Source organism: Sorex fumeus, unplaced genomic scaffold (genome assembly GCF_029834395.1).
Source record: "Sorex fumeus unplaced genomic scaffold, SorFum_2.1 ptg000007l, whole genome shotgun sequence".
Lineage (NCBI taxonomy): Eukaryota > Metazoa > Chordata > Mammalia > Eulipotyphla > Soricidae > Sorex > Sorex fumeus.
Genome location: NW_026606064.1, coordinates 10,942,911 through 10,967,391, shown reverse-complemented (window position 1 = coordinate 10,967,391; position 24,481 = coordinate 10,942,911). Strand labels below are relative to the sequence as shown.

Genomic DNA, 24,481 nt, shown 5'->3' with positions numbered 1-24,481 from the left:
TAGGGAATGATTTAAACTTTGTGAGCCAAGCCTCTGTGACAGCGGGGCCACTGTGTGGCGTTGGAAAAGAACCACAGGCAATACCTAAGCCAGTTGGCATGTCCCTGGGCCAAGGAACTTCATGGGCGCTGAGATGGGAATTTCATGTGCTACAAAATATTCTCCTCTTAAACTTGTAACTTAGTCACCCCAGGGAACCTGGCTGTGTTCTCTCCCCACCCCTCGTGGAATTGCTCATCTTCTGCTGAGCATGGAGAATGTTGCTCAGCTCCTGGGTCTGTCAGCGGGAGGAAAACGTTCTCCCAGATCTGGGCCAACGTGGCCTGGATCTGCCCATCCCCAGATGCAGCATTTCAGCACCCTCTCCTCACTCTCTGATTGGTCCGTGCCCCTCGCCTCGGGTTCTGATTGGCCCACCTCAAGAGCCACTGCTTAGCTCTCCTCGAGCTCTGATTGGTCCGCCCAGGTGCAGCGGCTCAGCACCCTCCTCACTCTCTGATTGGTCCATCCCACAGCTTCTCCCTCTCCTCCCGCTCTGATTGGTCTACCCCGCAGCTTCTCAGCATCCTCTCCACCTGTTCGGAATGGTCGGTCCAGGCTCCTCTCCACCTGTTCGGAATGGTCAGTCCAGGCTCCGCACCCATTCAGCACCCATTCTGATTGGCAAGGCCAGCCTATTAGTCATAGGGTGCCTGCTCACTGACTCCCTGAGCCCGTCCTGCTGCCTCCTGGGGAGAATGGGGTAGCCAATGTCCGCGTCCGAGTACTGAGACCCGTGGCAAGCCGCCTTCCGCCCCTAGCGTATGGAATTATCTCCTGGGGCAATCAGCGTGAGCGTCTGGTGGCCCCAGGTCTGGGAATACCTGCCCAACAGCGTCGGACTCCTTAACCTGCGAAACCAGAGCCCCTGAGAACCTCGTACACTTACCCTCAAATTGGCCACCTGGATGCCAGTCCCTCGCCCCTCAAATCCCTTCACAACAGCTTAGCGCGCCTCACCTCCGTGCTGGTGGTGAGGATTCGCAGCGACTGGGAGCCTTTAGCGAGGTCTCAGCAGACCCAATATTTATTCTTATCTAAAAAGTGCCCTTTGCTGACTGCTTCCAACCCACGAAGCTACAGGAATCCCAGCTGGGCCAAGCTTCCAGGAGCTCAGAAAGTGTGGAAATCCCTTTCCTGGACTTTCTAGAAAGGAACGCGGGCAGGCTCGGTTTGAGCAATTTCCAAAGCCCCATTTCCACACTTCTCCAATTTCGCAAGAGCCAGCAGCGCGCACCCTCCAACCCCCAGCTCCTGAAGGCCGGGAATGTTGGATACAGTGTGGGGAAGTTCTGGGGGGAAATGAGGGCTGACCCAGGCAGGCCTCCGCACAGCAGGGCCAGGGGAGGAGGAAAAGCAGTCACCCCGGGGGCTGGGGGAAATGGCTCAAAGGGCTGGAACACATGCTTTGCACGCAGGAGGCCCGGGTGCCGTCTCTGCTCCCCAGAGCACGGCCTGGCATTCACCAAAAAAAAGAAAGAAAGAAAGAAAGAAAGAAAGAAAGAAAGAAAGAAAGAAAATGAAAGAAAATGACCCAGGTTCTAGTATAGTGGGAACCCCACCCTTCCCTCTCTGGCTGTCTCCTTCCATGCTGAATTTCCAAACCTTGTGGTCTGTCCAGCTGGCACAGGAAGGGGAGGCAGACCAGATTCCACCTCCCCCCCAACACACACACACACACACACACACACACACACACACACACACATTTTATGGAACACGGCCCAGCATGGCCAAGCAGGCCTTCGAGGCAGTCCTGGGGTCAGGGGCTGGGGCTGGTGGTGGCTCAGATCTTTGGATCTCCTGGTGCCCCGCAGCCCTGTACTCCCCCCAACTCTGGGTCACAGGGGAACATGCACGCTGCACATTCCCAGCCCCAGGCTGGGTACCTGATAGGCTGGAAGAGCCAGGTCAGCTTCGGCTCCCTGCCCTGCAGCCTGGGCTTGTGTGCCGCTCACGCTGGGGAGCTCACTACCTCACGGGCAGCACCATCCGTCCTTTACACAACTTGACATTATGGGGTCTCCATTCCCCACCTAGCCAGCAAGCTGACATTAACTTTCTCTAACCCAAAGGGCCCATGGCTGAACTGGCTGTACCTCAGGGGAGATAGTGAGGTGCTACCTTCTGCAGCCTGTTCCCCAGGATCCAGAGGAGGCCAAGCTGCTCTGTGGCAGGGTGCTAGGAGACAGCTATGCCTGGAGGAGTGGGAGGGAACTCCTTCGGGCCAGACCTCACGCCTGCCTTGAGCCCCGCAGGGAGGAGGGAAGCGGGGTGAAGTCCGTGCCTGGGGCCCTCGGTTCCCTCTGCTCCTCCCCTCCCCCTCCATGGAGCACTGGGAACCGGGCCCAGAGCTGCTTCCCCACCCCCAGCCCGGCACGGTCTGTGTCCCTGCAGCTGTCCCAGGCCAGCTGCCCTGGCCCCAGCTGCCCTGCTGGCTCCCCAGGGCCCCAGGGAAGCCTAAAGCTGCTCATTGTCATTCCTGGGTGGTATGACACAGGGAGGGGTGAGAGGGCCAGCGCCCCCCACTCTCCTCCCCAGAGCCCTGCCCTGTGGTCAGGAGGGGACCAGCAGGGTTTGTATGTGTGTGGGGGGGAGTGGGGGGGGTGAGGCTCCGAAACCCCCATGTCACCAGGGTGACTGACCCAGGGGAAATGCTCCTGTATCAGAATCCTCGAATGCTGGTGAAATGCCTCATGGGATATTTCCAGCTGAGTTGGGAATGTGAGCCCCTGAGTAGGTGGGGGTGATGCCTGAAGGGGCTCCACAGAGGCATGGATTTGCAAAAGGATCCCTATACTTAAGATTCCTGGGGGATTAGACTCTGCCCACCTGTCCACAAAGTCCTCCTCCTCACCATGGCTCCTGTGTTCCGTGTGCACCGCGAGGTGTTGGTGAGGAGTGGGTTGCTAAGCCCTAGGGCAGCTGAATCTGTCTACTTGAGGCCACGTGGCGCATGCACGTGCGTGCACACACACACACACACACACACACACACACACACACATACACACAGAAGCAGAACAGTGCACGGAATGAGTTTTTTTCTCTCTGGAGTGAGGGCAAGCGTGCATTTCTGCCGTGTATGCATTCTTCTTTTTCTTTTTTACTTTTGTCTTGGGGGCTACACCCAGCACTGTACAAGGCTCTGTGCTCAGGCATCATTCCTAGCAGTGCTCAGGGAATCATATGGAATGCCGGGGATCGAACTACGCATAAGGCAAGCACTGTACCCATTGTACCATCACTCTGGCTCATAACGTGTGCCCATTTGGTCTGGTTGTCCTGGAGGGCACCCTCATCCCTCATTGCCCTAGGAGGTAGGGGGAGCCCTGGGCCACCTTTTGGGGGAAGCCCTGGGCCTCTGCCTTCCCAAGCCCCATGTCCCCAGGAGCCTGACTACTATGGGAGGCTCTGCAGGGCAGCAGCAGAAGTCAAGGGCTCATCTTGGGGTCTCCAGGGCTTGCTTACTGCCCTCCACCAGGGGCCATCCGGATGATTTCTAGAGCTTGAGGGTGGGGCCTGTGGTTTCTCTTAGGGTCCACTAGACCCCCGGGGCCAAGCCTCACTGGGTGGGCCTCAGGGTGCTGCAGAATGGGACTCAGCACCTGCCTGGTGAGTTTGGGAGGATAAGCTGGGGTGGACTGGGGCCAGAGGGTCCCCGTCCCCAGGCCCTCTACACTGACCTGCGTGCCCTTTCTCCTCCACACCCTTTCAGCCCTCAGGGAGCTCCCGGACCAGCAGGATGGGCTCAGCCTGCCTGAAAGTCACCAAGTACTTCCTCTTCCTCTTCAACCTGCTCTTCTTCGTAAGTACCACCCTAGAGACCCTCTCCCCAGACTGCAGGCCTGGGGAAGCAGGCAAGGAGGAGTGGGACAGACTGTCCAGGGATGGGGCATGGAGGGAGGAGAGCCCTGACCCCTGCTGGCTCTTTGGGGGGTGGAGTGGGGGCCCAGGTCTGGCTCATGATACACTGAGGCATGGCCTGGGCAGGGCTGGAAGGAGGCTGGGAGGCCGGGCAGGGCACTTGCCTTGCACTGGGCCAGCCTAGGTTTGATCCCCAGCACCCCCATAAGATCCCCCGAACCCTGCCAGGAGTGAAGCCGGAGTGCAAGCAGGAGTAAGCGCTGAGTACCGCTGGGTGTGGCCTGAAAATAATAAAACAATTTGCCTGAGAGCCAGAAGGAGTGCAAAGGGCTGAGCACATGCTTTGCGGGCCCCTGGCACCACCTGGTTCCCTGAGCACAGAGCCAGGAGCCACCCCTGAGCACTGCTGGCTGTGATTCCTTCAAACACACAAAAGTTTCCTGAAACTCTTCCTATTGATCTGGGTGATGGCGTTTCTGGTGTCCCCTCACCCCCGAAACAGGGTCCTTGGGCTTTACTCAGACCCTGGCTCTGCTCTCGGTCAGAGTGAGTGGACAGGAGGGACCAAGTCCTCCCCAGGCTGGTTTCATCAGCATTGGTCAAGGCTGGGTGATGGAGGAGCAGGCAGTCGGGGCTGGAGATAAAGACACTCAGGGGAGGTAATCCCCCAGGTGGGTCCATGCCAGGCGAGGAGATATGGAGCTCCCCCACCTCGAGGGATACCTCTCTTTGTGCCCACGCTGCAGCTGTATCTGCAGGCTGAACTGGCCAGGGCCATGGTAGATTCTGGTTCCTGCAGGGTGAAGGGAAGGGGGGGTCCTGGGACCCTCCAACCTACTCCTGCCTCTGCCATGGGCCATGGTGTCAGCAGGGCTGGATGGACCTCCACAGGGGTTCCGAGCTATGCTTCCTGGTACTGCCCACAAGGGAGCCCACCCTCTAGCTGGACACTGGCAGGGACACCAGCAGGGACGGGCCTTCAAGACAGGGCTTGGAGCTTTGGTGACAGGGCCCTGGATCATCAGGCAGTGGCGGTGACTCTGCCACACAGGGAGAGATATGAGGGAGCTTCTGGGGCTGGGGGAGATAGTACAGAGGTGATGGGCTGACCCTGGTTCAAATCCCTGGCACCCTGTATGGTCCCCTGAGCACCACGTCAGAGCATAGAGTCAGGAGTAAGCCCTGAGCACCGCCAGGTGTGGCCTCCAAAACAAAACCAAAACCAAGAAAGGGAAAAAGGAGGAAAGGGGCTCACGGAGGGGGGGGGGGGGCTGGCATGGAGCAGGAGCCCCTTAGTCTGAGTGGGAGGGTCAGAAAGGTTCCTGCAGGAGATGGTCTTGGAGACCATCTGAAAGTGAAGAGCACCGTGGGGCTCCCCTTAGTAAGCATGTGTGTGTGTTGGGGAGGGGGGCACATGATGGGAAGGGTGAGGAGTAGCATGGGGGGTGTGGGGACATCCCTGCAGCCTGCTGGCTCTTGGGACCCCTTCCCGCCCTTCCCCCTGTAAAGCGCAACACACACACACACACACACACACACACACACACACACACACTTCTGATTCTTGTATGGATCATGGGGTTTGCTGTGTTGGGACTGCAGTTTGGGCTGGGTAGCCCCTTCATCCCCATCTGCTTTCAAGGGGAACCCCCCACCCCCGCACCCCCCCCAGCTGTAATCTGTCCCCTTTCTCCTTCCAGATCCTGGGCGCCGTGATTTTGGGCTTCGGGGTATGGATCCTGGCCGACAAGAGCAGCTTCATCTCTGTCCTCCGTAAGGACCTTTCCACCTACCCCTGCCCATACCGTGCCCCGGTGAGCTGGCCGGTCCCACGACGCCCGGGCCCAGGGCCTGCCTGGTGCCACCTGGGTGCCTCATCGGGGCTTCCTGGGAGGGAGCGCCTCTCGCCCTGCACACAAAGCGGCCCTTGTCTGGAGGCCGCCGTGGGGCGCAGAGGCTGCTTCTCCCAGGCCAGCGCCTTCCCGTGGGGGCCCTGACCTTGAGGACGCCGCGCCCAGGCTCTGGCCCTGCCAGTTCAGCACAGCCGTGGGCACGGGCCACACCCCTGCAGGGGAGGAGGGCGGCAGGCCGGGCAGGCCAGGGGCCCCACGTGCCTGGCCTGCTCGCCTCCAGCTCCATGGGCGGGGCTTGCGCGCCTGGGGGCGGGGCGGGGGCGGGGCTGGCCAGCACGCGAACCAATGAGGGCCGCCTGGGCTCAGCTTCCGGCATTCCTGCTCTGGGCTGGGACCTGCGGCAGGTGCGGATGGTCCGCACCGGTTCCCACATCAGCCCCCTGAGCCCTGCCGTGTAGTCCCACCACGCCAGTGGGGGAATTGAGGCTCAGGCTTGCATGTCTTCTCTGTGGCAAGCTGGGTCTCCAGGGGAGAGCTTTGTTCCTCCGTGCGACGCAGGGCAGGTGGAAGAGCCACACAGCTGGGGGTTGGGGGCACTAAAACTCATCAGAAGCAGGAGGGAAAGGAGCCCAAGGCCCTGCTGCAGCACCAAGATAAGAGCCTTGATGATAAGGGACCTTGTGGGCTGTTGACATCTCCTCTAGGAAGCCCGTCAGGCTTGCTCCCAGCCTGACCTCTGTGTCTACTCTGAGGCGGGTGAGAGGTGGGGGTGGGGGGGCGCCAGTCCCACGTGGCTGACCCTCCTGGCAGTGTGTGCGCCCTTGGCTCACTTCCCTCCCAGCAGCTGTCCCAGCAGCGGGCTTGGACTGGGCCCCTTCACAGCTGCTGCAGTGGAATCCACGGGGGCCAGGCCTCTCAGAGTGACAGAGAAGCACACCTGTCGCCACAGTCCCTGGGATGGGGAAGTGTTCCCGCGGAACAAGAGGGCACGCAAGGGAATTTTCCCTACAGAGTGTCTGTCCTGCTCCCCCCCCAGCTGTAATCTGTCCCCTTTCTCCTTCCAGATCCTGGGCTGGGGGCGGGACAGCAGACTGCACCCCATCCTGGGCCCTGACTAGGTCCAGTCTCCCTCGCACCCCTGCTCCTTGGCCTCTCGAGACTCACACACACCAGGCACTGTCGCTCCAGGACCCTGCCCTCAGCCTCAGGGATCTTCCCAGTTCAGGTCGAGAGCCTCCAGCTTGCCCAGACCCCCCCCCCCCCCAAAGCCCAGGGAAGCTTCTGTACAAGAGTACCTGAGGGGGATGGGGGAGCTGTCCCCTCACCCACCCAGGGGTCCGACCCCAGGGTCAGGTCGGAATAAAACTTTTCCCAAAAGTTGCTCAGAGAGTGCCCCAGGCAGCCAGGACCAGATCCACCAGCTATAAGTCCTGCCACCGTGCATTTGGGTAAACAGAGGCTCAGAGAGGGGATGGGGCTTAAAGAGACTTCTAGATCGAGTGAGGGTCTGTGCTGGGCCAGGGGACACTGAGTTCCCGGGGGGGGGGGGGTGGCTCTTCCCTCTACTGATCAGACCCTCTCTGCATCCATCTGTCTTTATCGGGATGGAGCCCGGCCATCCCTGTTGCTGGAATAAAGCAGCATGGGTAAGCGCCTCTCCCCCGGAGACCCAGCTTGCCACAGCGAAGACATGTAAGCCTGAGCCTCAACTCCCCCACTGTACACAGCAGGACCTGGGGTGTGAGTGGAGGGCTCTGAGTCCCCCTCCCCGTGTCCCCAGACTGCAGTGTTCCACACACATGGCTGTGGGGCTCAGAGTGAAGATCTGGGCCAGGCTGCCCGGGCTCTGCTCCCTGCCTGCCGCCTGCTTGGGTTTCTCCCCTTCTCCAGGCCGCTCCCCTGCCCCGGGAGGATGATAACCATTAGAGCCTGGCTTCTCGAGGCTGTTGTGAAAGAAATTAGGTAGGAGTCCAAGGCAGGCGTGGCGCAGAGGAAGTGCGCAAGTGACTGTGGAAGAGTCTGATGTTAGTGGCTGGCATCTTTGAGGAGTACCAGCTAGTTCTCTTTGTCAGAAACAGAAAACGGGATGGGCTGGAGCATTAGCCCAGCTGGTAGGGCATTTGCCTTGCACGCGGCTGACCCGGGTTCGATTCCCAGCATCCCGTTGGGTCCCCCGAGCACCACCAGGAGTAATTCCTGAGTGCATGAGCCAGGAGTAACCCCTGTGCATCACTGGGTGTGACCCAAAAAGCAAAACACAAACAAACAAACAGAAAACGGGCCAGCCCAGGGATATGGCCCGTGAGCTGCAGCCCTGCCATGCTAGCACCATGTGGCCCAGAAAGTTCTAGAAGGTGTCCCTGCCATGCCCCCTTCCTTTGCCAGGCTGCTGGGAGCTGGGATGGGCCTGGGACCTGGGGTGGGGACAGGGCTGCTGATAGAGGAGGAGGAGGAGGAGGCCTCCTAGATCCGGGGAGTCTCCTGCTGGGCCTTGTTGTCAAGGCCTTGTTGTCAAGGCCTTGTTGGCCTTGCTAGCTTATTCTCTTGGGCTTCAGCACAATGCGTCAGGAGCTGGTGGTATAAATCCCGAGAGGTCCACCCTTGGACAGCCTGCAGCTCGGTTCTCCGAGGGCCAAGCCCTTCTCCCAGGAATTAGTTGCCCGGGTACATGAGGGAACCCCAACCTGGGCAGTCAGGGAAAAGTGAGCCCTGAAGCCCCATGGGGTGGGGGGGCGGAAATAGCAGGAATGCTCTCCACCCCACCCTCGCACCCCTCCCTCTGCCTGGGTCCCTGGGGGCCCCAGAAGAGCTGGGAGCAGCACACAACCCCGGAGAGTAGGATGGCTGGTCCCTCCCCAGCTCCTGAGCATTCTGAGACCAGGCAGTGAAGGGGCCCGCTGGCCTCCTGCCCACCTACCCCCCTCCCCCCCGTCCTCCCCCCCACCCCACCCCCTGCGCCCGCTTCGAGGTTTCTGTCTGCTGGGGGGCAAGGTGGAAGACCCCACCCCGCCCCACCCCCAATGCAGGCTGCACATTGACCAAACCGCATGAGTAGGGTGACCCGCTTGCGCCCAGGCCACGGCCCCTGTAGAATCCAGTACTGTCCAGTTTCCGAATCCCAGCCTGCCCCTCTCCAGGGCCCCTCTCTGGGCCTCAGTTTCCCCCGCCCCTTTCCCAGCACGCATGCTCAAGGGCACGGCAGTGATGCGTGGAGAAGCCGGTCCACAGGCGGAGCGAGGGGAACAGCCGGGGAAGGAAAGCAGAAGGAGCGGGGGTCCTGGGGGGGTGGGTGTGAGGGGCTGCCGGCCACGCCTCCTTTCCGTATCCCTCCCCCCGCAGAGGCCTCCTCCAGCTCGCTCAATGTGGGCGCCTACATCTTCATCGGCGTGGGCGCCGTCACCATGGTCATGGGCTTCCTGGGCTGCATCGGTGCCGTCAACGAGGTCCGCTGCCTGCTGGGACTGGTGAGTGCGGCCACTCGGGCGCGCGCCCGGGACTGGGGGTGGCTCCCGGTGGGCGACCCCGGCTCACTCTGCTCTTGTCCACAGTACTTCGCCTTCCTCCTGCTGATCCTCATCGCCCAGGTGGCTGCGGGGGCCCTGTTCTACTTCAACATGGGTCAGGTAAGCAGCCACCACCCCCCACCCCCCACCCCCTGTGCCTGGTGGGGCCCCCCACTGCCCCATCCCACCGTTTGGGTTAGAGGAGAAAACAGCATCTCTGTGTGGGTGGGGCTGAGGGCTGGTGCAGGACCAGCATCCACTCTAGTCCGCCTCTTTCTAACTGGCCCTGGGCTTACTTCTCTGCCTGGTTCCCCATCTGTGATCATGGATATAATTCAGGATTGTCTCCAAGGAGTCAGCGAAATCACCTTAGTAAAAACAGTACTGGAGCCAGGGAGATTGGGCAAAGGGCTGGAGTGCAGAGCGAAGCCCTGAGTTCCACACCCCACCCCCAAGCACCATAGGCAACCTTGCCCCTAGGCATTGCACCCTCTGGCCCAACTGGCCAGGTATGTCCCCAGTGGCCCCAGATCCCCCTGAACATTGCTTGGTAGTCCCCTTTCCCCCAATTAAAAAAAAAAACACAGTGGTTGTGCTAGGTTGGTAAAGATCCAATAAATGCTTGCTGTTCTTACTCATATTAAAGCACCTTTCTAAGTTATAAATACAAGCCAGGCAGGTACCCATGAAGGAAAGTCCAAGGATGCAGAAAAAAAAGGGGGGGGGGACTGGAGCGATAGCACAGTGGGTTGGGCGTTTGCCTTGCACGCGGCTGACTCAGGTTCAATTCCCAGCATCTCATATGGTCCCCTGAGCACCACCAGGAGTAATTTCTGAGTGCAGAGCCAGGAGTAACCCCTGTGCATCACCAGGTGTGACCCAAAAAGCAAAAAAAGAAAAATAAATAAAAAACCAAAACCCAACGTTTATCCTGAGTCAGAAGATAGGTGCAGAAAACCCAGAGTCTCGTGGCTCAGACTCTAAGGAGGCCATTGTTGATGTTAGCAGAAGTTGGGGCTGGAAGCCCGAGACCCCGGTTCTGGCTAGCTGTGTAGCCCCTCTTTACTGGGACACATCTCTTCCATTCCACTCACCTCTTGGGCACAAAGTGGCTGCCACTGAATCGGGGGACCATATGGGGTGCTGGGGATCGAAACTTAGTCAGCCACATGCGAGGCAAGTGCCCTACCTGCTGTACTGTTGCTCTGCCCCCGGGGCCTGGCTTTTATCTATGGCATATACTGTACTAATGATGGGGGTCCCACAGAAGCCCCTTGTGTCACAGGGTAGTTGTGAGACCAGACCCCACACTGATCCCCATACCAGCACCGGGTTCGTCTGTGCTCCTGGGGACGGGAGACAGAGAAAGAGGCGGTGCCAGTCCCTGTTGCCTGCCCCTTTGATGAGAAAAACAGCTCCTTCCTCCCTCATCCCTAGACAAGGTCATAGAGGTGGTCCCAACTTCAAGGGGGACTGAGAGAGTGAGGAACCCCCACTCTTAGGAGCACAGAGAGGTGGGCAAGCCAGTCCCTCGTGCCCTCCTTGGAAGCACTTTTGAAAGGGCACCCAGATGTGGCACCTCCGAGCAGCTTACCCCCACTAAACTCTGCACCCAGGCAGCCTGACTCCTGGGTCATGCTGGGGAAATCGTGATCCTTGTGGTTTCCTACCCGAATGTGCTTTATCGACTTTTACTCCACACACTGCCTGTTTGCCAGGAGGACTGGGCAGGAATTGTAGGGCGAAGAATCAGCAGGCACATGTGGAGAGACGAAGGCCATTGTCCCCCAAAGCCAGGGCACAAGATGCCCATAGCTGCCAGCCTCTGACATAGCAACAAGCGTCCTGGCAGCCAGGGCAAAAAGGAGAAATGGTGGAAGGGAGGAGCTTGCTGGGAAGTCTGACCGGAAGCTGGGATTTGGGGGTGTGAAACTCCCTTCCCAGGGTTGGAGGGGGTCTGCTCTCACCCTGTGATACAAGGGGCTTCTGTGGGACCCCCTCATTAGTACAGTATGTGCTGTGGATAAAAACCAGGCCCCAGGGGGCAGAGTGATGGTACGGCAGGTAGGGCACCTGTATTGCATGTGGCTGAGAAAGGTTTGATCCCCAACTTCCATGTGGTCCCCCCATATGCCCCCTACCCCCATATGATCCCTGAGCAAAGAGCCAGGAGTAAGCCCTGAGCACCCTGGGTGTGACCCCAAAACAAGCCCCCAAAGCAAAAACAAACAAAAAAGGCCCCAGGGGGAGGAACCCATGACTCTAGGGTCTCAGCACCCACCTCTTCACCCCTGCATATGCCTCCATCTCCATAATGAAATGGGGGATCCGTGTCCTGGATCGTGGGCTCATAACTTGACCTCCAGACCTTCAGGCAAGACCTGCAAGACCTCCCAGACCTGCAAGCATTTCCCAGTTTTGTTATTTTTTTTTGGCCACACTCAGCAATGCTCAGGGGCCTCTGCACCCAGGAATCACCCCTGGTAGCCACTGGGGAGGTGGGGGAGGGGACCTATTGGTTGCCAGGGATTAAACCCATGTCAGCTACATGCAAGGCAAAATATCTACTATGCTCACTCTCAGCAACCCTCCCCCCATTTCCCAATTTGAAAAACAAATTGAGGGAGTCCAAAATGCTAGGCTCTTTTTTTGGTTTTTTTGCTCTTTGGGTCACACCCAGCGATGCACAGGGGTTGTTACTCCTGGCTCTGCACTCAGGAATCACTCCTGGCAGTGCTCGGGGGACCATATGGGATGCTGGGAATCGAATCTGGGTCAGGCGCGTGCAAGGCAAACGCCCTACCTACTGTGCTATCGCTCCAGCCCAAGGATAGGCTCTTGCCTTGCCTTTGCCAGCCAGACTTTAGTCCCTGCATCACCCACGGTTCCTCCAGCCCTCCAGAAGTGATCTTAAGTTCAGAGCTAGGAGTAAGCCTTGAACACAACAGCCAGCTATGACCAAAAAAAAGGGTCCCAGTAATATAGGGTGACAGGCCAGAGTCACAGCCCAGACTGAGGTCTCTAGTCCCAGGCTCCTTCCCCTCTCATGATCCCCCCAGATCTCCCCAGGAGACCTTTATCTGGAGCTCCTTTTTGGAAATCTCCCCCCTGACCCCCCCCCACACACACACACACAACCCCCAGGGCAATTCTCCTGACCCTGTTCCCCTTCTTTTCACCTGCCCCTCCCCAGAGCCCCACACCTGCCCCCCCCCCCCCCACCCTCCTCCTTTTCTGAAAGGCAGGGGAAATTTCCTGGCCCTGCCGGGGAAGCTCTGGCGCCACTCAATGGCCCGTGTTGGGACAGAGAATTTATTTCTTCTTTCCCAGCACATTGTAAATGCCCAAGGCAGACTAAACATCCCCTCCTCGATGTTTATTCCTGCGTGGGGGGGGGGGGGCGCCCAGCCCCGGCCAGGGAACTTGTCTGAGCCTGAAGCGAAAGGGCCCTTTGCAAAGGGAGGCCTGACAAGGGCCTGTCCCCACGGTCCTTCATTCCCTGAGCTGTACTTTGAGAGGGCTCCCTCCTGCTCTAGGCCCCAACAGCCACTGTACATTTAGAAGAACAAGGACACCCTGCATCAGCCCCCCAGGGGCCTCAGGAATGGGCATGGCCACATTTTTTATGTTTGGGGGGGCCACACCCAGTTCTGCTGGGCTCCCAGTTGGATGCTCTGGGGTAGCTCTCTGCAATGCTTAGGGCATCATGTGGTACTGAGGACCAGACCCGGGGCCCCCACCTGGGAAGCCCATGCCCAGCCCTCTCAGCCCCAGATGGCACACTTTGTGTTTTATTTTGGGGGCCACACCAGGCTGTGCTCAGGGCTTATTCCTGGCTCTGTCCTCAGGGGTCACTCCTGGCTTGGCTCAGGGGGACATATGGGTACAGGGAACTGAATGTGGGTTGGCTGCATGCGAGGCAAGTGCCCGACCTGCTGTACTTTCTCTCCGCTCTCCCTCCATGCACACTTTGATGAGATCTGTGGGTGGGCCGGGCCTCCGACACCTGATCCAAATCTCTCCACCCGCACTCCGCCAGAACCCTGTTCTGAGCCCCCTGGCACGTTAGCCAGCCCCCACTGCAGCCTCGGTCTCTTCTGTCCCAGAGGCTGGGATCACGTGGTTCCCCTGTCCTTTGCTGTGGTTCTGAAATCCCTCTGGCTAGGCCTCTGCAGCTTGTGTGGCAAATGGGATGCCGATGGGAGCAGGGGGCTCTCTGTGAACTGGGCTCAATCCGCTGAGATGCCCCTAGGAAGCAAGGATTGGGGAGGTTGGTGGGCTGCTACGGCCCCCAGACCCTCCTTTCCCGAGGCCCCCCCTGACAGCCTATGCTAATGGTCCCAGCTGTGTGGGCCAGGCCCCCAGCGTCCAGCCAAGCGCCAGTATTGGGAACTCCAACGTTTGCCTGTCAGGGCTTAGTTGGTTCAGGGTTGGTGTGACCTCATGCAGTGAGCGGGGCTTTGAGGTCCAGCTAAGGGCCTTGGGCTGTTTCTCAGCTGAATCTGGGCAGCCGGAGAGAGTGCCTGCTGTGGCCTGGGGCTCAGACTTTGCCAGTAGAGCTTGATCCAGCCTGTAGAAGGAACCCCACTGGCTGTGCCCCCAAGACAAAGCTGAGTTTGGAGGGTGCTGGGTCATGTCCAGGGTGTGTGCGGATGGCCTGAGAGCTTGGGGGTACACCAGGAGGGGGCGGGGGGGGTGGGGGTATGTCAGAGTAGTAACTGGCCAGGTTGCTGCATGTACCCCGTCTCCCGAGAGGCCCATGAGAAGGCCTGCTGTACCCCCCTCCCCGCCCCCCGTTTCTGCCTCAGAAGTCCGGGATAGCTGGTGTGTCCACGCCTGGGTGGCCAGGTCTGGGTGGTAAAACGGGTTTCTCCAGGCCCTGTGGGGTGGAAACTTCCAGATGCCTGGCCTGGCTTCACGCCCCAGGACTAGGAGACACAGCAGAACAGGACACAGAGAGGTGGCCTTTCTCTTCCCTTTTGTGGGGGGGGAATGCTGGGGGGTAGGGAATGAATGCGTTCAGCTGTGCTTCTGGAAAGATCGCAGAGAGCATTGGAGCATGTGCTCTTGCTGGCCGTGCTCTGAAGCCTCAGCAGCAGGGCCAGACCCCGCCTCCAGCGCCTGAGCCAGGTCCATCTCCAGAGCTTAAACTTGGCCCCGCCTCCATCCCTGAGCCAGAGCCGGGCCCCCAAGCCTATGCCTGGCCCCGCCCCCAGACTAAACCTGGCCCCGCCCCCAGCGCCCCAGGTTCCGCCCCCAGGGCCCCAGCCAAGCCCTGTTATTTGCCCATACTTGGCCCCGCCTCCAATCTGAACCTAGCCCCTCCTCCAGCACCTGGGCCAGTCTCCGCCCCCAGCCTAAGCCTGGTCCTGCTCCCAGCTCCCCAGCCTGGCCCCGCCCCCTGCTTAAACATGGCCCCACCCCCTGCCCAAACCTGGGCCTGCCCCCAGTTCCCCAGCCAGACTCTGTCCCCTACCTAAACCTGGCCCCGCCCCCAACCCCCAGCCAGGCCCCGCCCCCTGCCCAAACCTGGGCCTGTCCCCAGTTCCCCAGCCAGGCCCCGCCCCCTGCCTAAATCTGGCCCCGCCCCCAGTGCCCAGCCAGGCCCCGCCCCCTGCCTATACCTAGCCCCGCCTCCAGCACCTGAGCCTGGTCCTAACACTTGAACATGGCCTTGCCTCTAGATATTTCTGGGCTGGGTGGGAGTCTTGGCACAGTCTCCAGTCCTCCAGAACGCCCCCCACCCCAGAGCCTGGCTTCTGTGCACCTAAAAGCACCCCCAGTTCAGCAGGAGCCCACTAGCCACTTGTAGGGCTGGGGAGTGGGGTTACCCCTAAGAAAAGGGAATGCTGATTGGGAAGAAGGGGACTGAGAGCCAAAGGAAGCAGAGGCAGAGCCCGACCAAGACATCCCTGGGCGCCTCTGCCCGCCCGCCCTGCGCTTTCCGGGTTGCCAAGGCCGCCTCCCCGGGCTCATGACAAGGCCCCCGGGGGGGGGGGGGGGGGGGTGTTGCCATCCAGGCCCTGCCGCGTGCTCCTTGTACTTCGTCTGCAGCCCTCAGCCATGTTCGGGGCTGGGGCATGACGGCTATTTCTAGGGAGACTGGCCCCTCCCCATCACCTTCTCCTCTCAGGGTCCCTGGCCAGGGACACGCGGGCTGCAGGCCTTGGCAACCGCTCTGGCGCTCTGGGAGGAACAGAATCGGGTCTGTGGGCAGGGGCCGGGGAGGATGCGGATGCGGGAGGGGTTGCTCTCTCTGGGAGCCCCCTCCCTCCACAGTTTCCATGCCTCCCTCTGGCTTCTCCACCCCAGGGGTTACCTATGCATGGGGGGAGGGGCGGAGGGGGAGAGCTGAGCTTGTTTGGGACAGAGAGACCCAAGCTGCTGTGTGGCACAGTTGGTGCCGCGTGTGGCTTCTCCCACCCCCTGGAATCCACAGAGTCTGCAGGTACGAATGCCGAGGGAGCGGCAGGAAGTGAAAATCTGGGTTCTGGAATCAGTCCGAGCCTGGTCCCCAAACTCAGCCCTCTACTTACTGCGTGGGCTGTGTGCGCGCCGCCTGAGACAAGTTAATTAACCTCGGAGGGGCCTTGTTTTCCAATCTCTGCAGTGCAGGAATGAGGTGAATCCCTAGGTGGTCTCTGAGGGTTCCAATGAGATCATGCCTAGGTTACATGCAGACAGGGGGACCAACGGTCCCCACTGCCCTAGGAGGTACTAGCAGGAGAGCAGCAGATGTTCCATTTCGAGGATTGTGTTGTTTGTGCAGCGCTGGGTGTGTGTGTGTGTGTGTGTGTGTGTGTGTGTGTGTGTGTGTGTGTGCGCGTGTGCGCGTAAAGCCAGTGTTTATCCTGGTTGTATGTGGGGTGCTGGTTTCCTGGGTGAGGGCTGCAGGCCCCTGGGGAGGATGTGGCTTCCAGGAGCCCAGAAAGCCACTGCCTGTGGGGAACTGGCGGAAGCTCGCTGGGGTCTGAGGCCCTGAGAGCCCCTCCAGGAAGCACCCGTCTCTTGGTCACCCTGATGCACGCTGTCCAGGGCCGCGGCCAGACGCACAGCCTCTCCCTAGGGCCCCTCGCTCCAGGGCTCTGCAGTGAACAGGTGACCACCAGGCGATTGACTGTCCAGGAGGGCAGCCTCTGGGACCAAGCTGGGCTGCCCCACGGGGGCCCCTCTGCCCCTGGGCTGGGCTCTCGGCCCCGGGACCCCAGCTCTGGGGCCGGGTCTCTTTGCACATGGCTCTGAGATCCGTGGGAGCCAGAGCGGCCTGGTCCTCGGCCCCCCTACACCCCCTTCCTGCTTCCTTTGTGAGTCACTTTCTGCCTGGAGGTGGCAGAGGCCGGTGCTGCTCTCTCGCTCCAGGGGGAACCCCAACTTCTCCAGCCTGCTGGAGGAGGGGGCTGGTGGGTCCCAGAAAAGCACCTGGTTCCGCCTCCTCTTCCACCTTTGTTCCTTGGGACTATGTCCCCATGGTCTAGGGGATCAGGTAGGGGGGGTACTTGTCAGAGCAAGGGGCTGTGTCGGAGATTACCAGGTTGTTCTGGTTTGGGGGACCCCGGGGGCATTTCCCCCTGCCGTCTCCGAGGCCCTGTTCCGTGAGGTGGCGCCCCATTCAGTCGGTGCAGGGGATTGGGCCCCCTCCCCCTCCCTGTCCTGCTTCTCTGTGGGGTCCCCACCTTGTGGACATGAGCGGGGGGGTGGGGAGGGGAGAGGGGTCCTGCCCCGTGGTGGCCCACACTGGCAATACGCCTCCCCCCTACACATGCTCTGTGTCCTCATACGCTTCCCCCCTACTCTGGCCAGGCCTCCTCAGCATTCGAGCTGGGAGCTGGGCACCAATGGAAGAGAGAGGGGCTCCAACCCGAATTGGGCCTGCTCCCACTACGGGATGAGGAGGGCCTGGATGGGGCTGGGGCGAAGGGAGCGAGAAGGGCTGGTATTCTTACAGGTGATCCCGGAGGAGGTGGCAGTTGAGCAGGGCCCCCCCCCCCCAAAGGAATGGGTTGAATGGGTAGTATTCATGGCTGCAGGAGGGAAAGGATTCCAGGATCAGCAGGTGCTAAGGCCCTGGGGCAGGAGGTGCCTGGTCAGCAGTCCATGAGGAGACAACATGGGAATTTTTGAGGCAGAGACAGGTAGAATAGAGCCGATGCACTTGGGGAAGAGCAGGGGCCAAGGGACTCAGGGCTCCCTAGACGGGGCATGGACCCAGCGGTTTTCCTGCAAATGTGGGAGGCTACTGGGGGGCTTTAGGCTTAAAGGGCCACGCAGCTGCTGAACACCCAGCGCACTGTAGGGCCGGAGTGCTGGGCCCGCATTTCCCGGCTCTGCAGCAGCAGCCACCCACACAGGGCTGGCACCCAAAGTGACGGGCAGGACCGAGGAGGGGCTTTTGCGGCATGCGCACGGTCCCCGGATGCAGGAGGGTGTTTCCAGGAGAGGTGGCTGGATGCCTCCTTCAGGACTCTGACCTCGCTCCTTGCTCTGCCCTGCGCAGCTGAGGAAGGAGATGGGCAACATCGTGGTGAAGCTCATGGAGGACTACAAGGACCATGAGGAGAACAGCCTGCAGGATGCTTGGGACTACGTGCAGGCCCAGGTAAAGGGGCAGCGACTCCGGGCTCCCAGGCTCTGCATGTCCGGGTGGGCCAGACCCTGCCTGCACGCACCCAAAAGAAAACACATTTGCAGCCTGTGTGTGAGCGTGTGTCTCCAGACCTCCTGGCCGGCTACCTCAGCCACCGCCTTAGCCCCTCAGTCAGGACGTGGCGGCTGCCCCGTGGCTGACAGTGTGTTGCATCTCTGGCTGGAGACAGTCCACTGACCACCACCCCCACCCCCACCGCCTCGTGAGCCAGTTGGGGAATAGGCAGTGCAGGGAGTTCCGCCCCTGGGCTGAGGAGCTAGGCACCAATGGACTGACTGACTATAACCTGACAGATTCATTAACTATGGGCTGAGGGCAGGTGTTCTGATCCAGATGGGAGTGGCGGTCCCCCTTCTGGGACGGGCCTTCTGGAGAACCTTCCAGAATGAGAAGAAAATTCTAGCAACTCTTGATCCAGGTGGTGGTGATTCCAGCCTGTGCCTGGGGTCTAGGTGGGTCAGTGAGGGGCCGCTAGGTGGCAGAGTGAGCGGGGTTCCCCTGGGCTGGACCTCAGGGCCCGCCGTGCCCGAGATGCAGCCCAGAAGTGTGCTCAGTGCTGTGCACAATGTCATCTCGAGCCTCGTCTCTCAGGAACACGGGGCCTCGGAGAGCTCGCCAAGCTGGACTCGGGGGTCTTTAGTGAGGATTGTGCCACCCTCACGGCAGGCAGAGAGACGAAATGAAGACTCACCCACAGAGCTACCAATGGACAGGACTGACAGACTACAGGCTGACACACTGATTACAATATGGACAGACAGACCGTGGAATGACAGACTCATTGACAAGTCTGATGGTGGACAGACAAACTAGGGACTGACTGACAGATTCACTGACTGATTCTCTATGTGCTAACCAACAGTTTCACTGACTGACTATGGACTGACTGAGTTACTATGTATTGACTGATAGACTCCAGCCTGACAGATTCATTGACTATGGACTGACTGATGTCAGACTACAGCCTGACAGATTCACTGACTGTGGACTGACTGACAGACTATAACCTGACAGACTCACTGACTGGGCACTGACAGACTATAACCTGAGCGATTCACTATGGACTGACTACAGACTACAGCCTAAAGATTCACTGACTATACTGACTGACAAACTACAGCCTGACAGATTCTTTCACTATGGACTGACTGAATGTCAGACTATAGCCTGACAGTTTCACTGACTGTGCATTGACAGAAATACAGCCGACAGATCCACTGACTGTAGACTGACTGACAGACTATAACCTGACAGATTCACTGACTATGGGCTGACTACAGACTACAGCTTAAAGATTCACTGGCTGTGCACTGACTGACTGACTATAACCTGACAGATTCATTAACTATGGACTGACTGACAGACCACAGCCTGAAGATTCACTCACTATATTGACTGACAAACTACAGCCTGACAGATTCTTTGACTATGGATTGACTGATGTCAGACTATAGCCTGGCAGATTCACTGATTATGCACTGACAGAATACAACCTGACAGATTCACTGACTGTGGACTGACTGACAGACTACAGCCTATCAGACTCTAACTATGGACTGACTGACAGACTATAGCCTGTCAGATTCACTGATTGACTATGAACCGAGAATGTAGCCTGACTAGCCAAATGTGTGAGTAGTAAATTGACCAGATGACTGACATGCAACTAACAGCTGACTCTGTGGCCGACAGGTTGACTCCCTCATTGACAGAATAACCCACTGTCAAATGATTCATTGAATGAATGAATGGGTGGTAGACTGGTTGGTGACAGTATCACTCTCTGACAGTCTCAGTGGGCCCTGGTGGTGAACCTCCCTCTCCAGCTCAGACGCCGTTCGGCCCGAAGGGGGGCTGCCCCCTCAGTAGCCCCAGGTGCTGCGTGTCCCTCCCAGGACCTTCTCTCTGGGCTGCATCCTCCCCTCTGCCCTGTGTGCAGCTCATGGCCACTGCAGACCTGCCGGCACATCGTGGCCACTCCCTGGGGTGGGGGGGGGGTCAGTGTGGAGACCCCAGAAGTGTGGAGATGGGAGGTGGGATGGTTCAGACAGTGCAGGACGGGAAGGGGAAGGGGAGGGCAATGCTTTTCTGGCCCACAGATGTTGGGGGGGGCAGAGGGGACTGGGGAGGGGCCCAGCCTCGCTGGAGCCTCCATATACCTGACTTCTCTGGACCAACGATTGCTGGGGCCCAGCATTTGCTCGTGTTTGAGGGAGGCACGACCCAGGATGAGCCAAGGCCACCTTTCAAGTGACAGTGGAGGCACCCAAGAGAGAGTCCAGTGGACGCAATCTCCCACACCACATATGGTCCCCTGAGCCCATCCAGAGTGATCCTTGAGCACTGGGCCAGGAGTCACCCCTGAGCACTGCTGGGTGGAGCCCCCAAACCAAGCCAAAATAGGAACGCAAAAGGAGCCATGGGGAGGGATGGCCTTGGGAGAAGACGCTGACCGAGGGGAGACAGGATACTTAGGGGGTCCCCAGAGCAGGGCCCCGATGATTCTCGTGTCTGCCCTGTACTGCCCAGAGGACGCTGAGGAGGTCCACCGTGAGCCGGGCTCCCAGCAGCTGGCATAGCACCGCCGCTTCCTGGCCAGCCCTCCGAGAGCCTTGATTTCCTTGTCTGCTCAGGACGTGAGCGTGTGAAGCCAAGAGCCCGTGGCAGCCTGTGTCATGTGGCCCCTTGGTGGCAATGGTTGATTCCTCCAGAACAACCTCTGAGAGACATGGAGTGGGGCTTGGCTGGACACAGACCTCGGTGGCAGGGCAGTGGGCCTTTTGCTTGAGTGTGGGAGCGCCCCAGGGGGTGCCCCTCCAAGGCGCCAGACTCCCTGTCAAAGAGGAGGTGACCAAGTACCCCCCCCCCCCCAGCGGAGCGTGCCTGAGGGCACTGAGCAGCCTTAGCGCGCCCCCTGCTGGCCATGGCCGGTATGGGCCTCGCATGGTCGCTCAGAAGGCAGCAAGTGAAATGAGGTGATCAGCCCTTGGGGACCCCCCAGGGCAGTGCCTCCCTGGGACTCTGGCACAGTAGCCGAGGTCACTCCATCCTCCACGTGTGGAAGCCATGCTCGGAGACGTTCAGGAGGGTCCGACCACCACAGGCCAGGCCAGTGCCTGCCAGGAAAGCATGCTCCACCTTTTTAATTTAATTTTATTTTTTTGCCTTTTGGGTCACACCCAGCGATGCTCAAGGGTTACTCCTGACTCTGCACTCAGGAACCACTCCTGGCGGTGCTTAGGGGACCAAATGGGATGCTGGGAATCGAACCCAGGTCGGCCGTGTGCCAGGCAAACGCCCTCCCCGCTATGCTATCACTCCCACCCCATGCTCTACCTTTTCCGGACCCCTGTCCTTCTGACTTAGCCCTGTGTGGTCTTCTGGGTGCTGGTGGGAATTCCTGAGTTCCCAGGAGGGACCGTGTCTCCCTTTCCATTTTCGCTGCTCAGACAGAGTCTCGGCTCCAGCTGGCGCCAGCACCTGGAATGACCCGGCCAGTTAGAAACCCCCGCACCTCCCCCTTTTTTTTTTTCAGAAGGGGAAACTGAGAAAGAGGACTGTTGTGCTGGGACTCCAGGGCCAAGCAGCAGGCAGGTGGCAGCACTGGGGTCAGACTCCCACCAGCTGCCACCTGGGCCCCATACCCCCCCCCCCCCCCGCCCCGCCCCTACTCCACCCCCTCTGCTCTGGGAGCTGGAACCTCGCTCCTGCTCGGCTTCCTGCCAGGGGCCCGTCCCGGGCAGTGTTTGCTGCCTGATGAAACGTTTATGATGTGCGTTTCCGGGACGGCCCCTTCCACAGATGCTAACGTGAACCTGAAACCCCCAGCTCCGCAGGGCCCCGGCTGGGGGCGGAGGGGTGGGCGTTGGGCTGGGGGGCCAGGGGTGTGCTGGTGCGAGCAGACCGTCCCCTCCCCTCTCGCCCAGGCGAAGTGCTGCGGCTGGGTCGACTTCCGGAACTGGACAGTAAACGAGGCACTCAAGAACAGCACCAACATCACCTACCCCTGCTCCTGCCAGAACCTGGACGACCAGGACAATGACAACCCCATGGTCAAAAAGGGCTTCTGCCACGATGCCAACAAGACCCGGAGCGGCAACGACCCGGAGGACTGGCCGGTGTATCAGGAGGTGTGTGTGGGGGCGTGGAGGCAGCCTGCCTCCTTTTTCCTCAGCAACTCTAACTCTCCAAGCAGGGGGCAGACCCCTGGGCTCCCCAGGGGCTGGCAGGACTGGGGATGAGGGTGCTCTTCTTTCTCAGCCTGCAACTCTGTCACTCTCCATGTGGGGAACACACACACATACACACACACAAAGAGACACACACAGACAGTCACAGACACACAGACAGACATAGACACACAGATACACACAGACATGCACACAGACACGAACACACACAGATATACAGACACACACTGACAGACACAGACATACATAACAGACACACACACAAAGAGACACACATAGACACAAACACATAGGCAGACATACACACAGGCACACACAAAGAGACACACAGACACAGACACACACAAAGAGATACACAGACACACAGACACATACAGACACACAGACACAGGCACACACATGAAGAGGCACACAGACACAGACACACACGAAGAGACACACAGACACACACAGATACACAGATAGACACAGGCACACACACAGTTACACCAAGACACACACAGACGTACGCATAGAGACACACAGAGGCACACAGACACAGACACACACAGACACAGTTACACCAAGACACACACAGACACACACAGACACACACAGAGACCAGAGACATACGCACAGAGACACAGACACACACACCCCTGGACGTTCCCCGGGGACCTGGGAGGGGGTCTCTGAGCTGGGCTCAGGAGCTCCTGGGTGGGAGTGACGAGCCGGACCCCCCACTCCCCCCCCCCCCCCCCATGCAGGGCTGCATGGAGAAGGTGCAGGAGTGGCTGAAGGAGAACCTGGGCGTCATCCTGGGTGTGTGCGCGGGCGTCGCTGTCGTGGAGGTGGGTCCTGGCCCCTGCCTGCCCTGCCTTACCCGGGAGGGGGGGCCTGCCCTCCACCACGACCTCGGGGTGGGCTGGGGAGGGCCGGGGCGCGGCTGACTGTCCCCTCGTTTCCCCCCCCCTTGCAGCTCCTGGGCATGGTACTATCCATCTGCCTGTGCCGGCACGTGCACTCCGAGGACTACAGCAAAGTTCCCAAGTACTGAGAGCGCCGGGGGCCCTGCTGCCCACTGCCCCGAGTCCCCCCGCCCGCCCTCCAGACCCACCGCCACCTCACTGCCAAGAGTCCCGCCCCGCCTCACTGCCTGGATGCTGCCAGCCTGGAGCCGAGCACTGCGGGGGGGGGGGGGGGTCCCGGAACCCCTGCCCACCCACCCCCCGCCCCCATGGGTCTTCCTTAGCAAGTCGGAGAAAATGTCCCTTCCTCCCTTCCCCGGAGTGGGAGCCCTGCCCAGATGGGACGGGCCTATTCTGGGCCTTATCTCTATTCCGGGGGGGCTGTATTAAAAGTGGGTGGGGGGTCTGGCCCACCGTCGGGGGTCTGTCTGGGTGGGGGCAAGTGCTCCTGAACGCCCAGTGTCTGTCTGTCTTTGGTGTTCACTGAAGGAGGTGGGACGGGGGTGGGGGTGGAACCCCGAGCCCCGATGTGAGCCCACGGCCCCCCCCTTCCCCGCCACCCCAGCAGCTCAGAGTGGGGGCGGGGACTGAACCACAGAGGGGGACTTCCCAGGGGGGAGTCCCACGGGCCCAGAGCTGGCCCCCAGGGGTCCCAGGGAATAAGGTGTCGACTTCTCCCCCTCTCCTCAGAAGCTAGGCTGGCCTGTGCTTGGCCCCTGGGGACTGGAGGGAGGGGCGGCGGGGGGGGGGGCACGGGGAGTCAGGGGGGCCCGGAACAAAGTTCAGAAACGTCCACCTGGGACTCAGCAACTGACGATTAAAGAAGATTTACAACAACCCAGCCGGTGTGGCGGGAGCCTGACTTTCCTGGGGCGGGGGGGAGGGGAGGGCTGTCAGCGTCTGGGGGGGGGGTCCCTCCGCTGCCTCCCTGCCCCCACCCCACTTGGTGCATCCACGTCAGAATAGCCAGGCGTGGCTTCCTGAGCTGAGGCAGTTGCTGTTGGAGCTCACGGGTTCCTGCCCCTTCTCCCCGCCAACGGAAGTGATAGGTAGTGGGCTGGTCACAGCAGAAACCAGTCTTTGTTTAGAGCATGGAGGTTGGGAAGGGGGACCCCAAGGCCCCCAGGCGTGCTGAGTGCAAGGACTTGGTGCCACTTGTGCCGTGATCCTGGGGACCACAGGGCTTACTGGGCAGCGGGGGGGTGGTCTCTGGGCCTGCACCCCATGATGCCAGGGAGGCCGTGTAGGATGCTGGGACCAAACCCGGTCAGGCAGGTGCAGGACATCTGAACGATGAACGATGTCCCTGGCTCGGCTCCCCCCCCCCCCCACCTTTATTTCACCAAAGAAGGAAACAATTTTTATTTATTTATTTATTTATTTATTTTGCATTTTGGGTCACACCCGGCGAGGCACAGGAGTTACTCCTGGTTCATGC

The 24,481-nt window shown here is 60.0% G+C and overlaps 1 protein-coding gene across 1 annotated transcript in view; it reads left to right on the top strand.

Moving 5' to 3' along the window:
- The window catches only part of CD82 (CD82 molecule), a 44,938-nt gene extending 21,171 nt beyond the window's left edge, over nucleotides 1-23,767 (top strand). The window contains exons 3-10 of the mRNA XM_056136249.1: nucleotides 3,758-3,847; nucleotides 5,607-5,679; nucleotides 9,099-9,223; nucleotides 9,308-9,382; nucleotides 17,757-17,858; nucleotides 21,833-22,036; nucleotides 22,843-22,926; nucleotides 23,055-23,767. Coding sequence (XP_055992224.1) covers nucleotides 3,785-3,847; nucleotides 5,607-5,679; nucleotides 9,099-9,223; nucleotides 9,308-9,382; nucleotides 17,757-17,858; nucleotides 21,833-22,036; nucleotides 22,843-22,926; nucleotides 23,055-23,132 — 804 coding nt within the window. The 5' untranslated portion in view covers nucleotides 3,758-3,784 and the 3' untranslated portion in view covers nucleotides 23,133-23,767. The remainder of the gene's footprint in view (nucleotides 1-3,757; nucleotides 3,848-5,606; nucleotides 5,680-9,098; nucleotides 9,224-9,307; nucleotides 9,383-17,756; nucleotides 17,859-21,832; nucleotides 22,037-22,842; nucleotides 22,927-23,054) is intronic.
- Nucleotides 23,768-24,481: the final 714 nt, after the last annotated feature.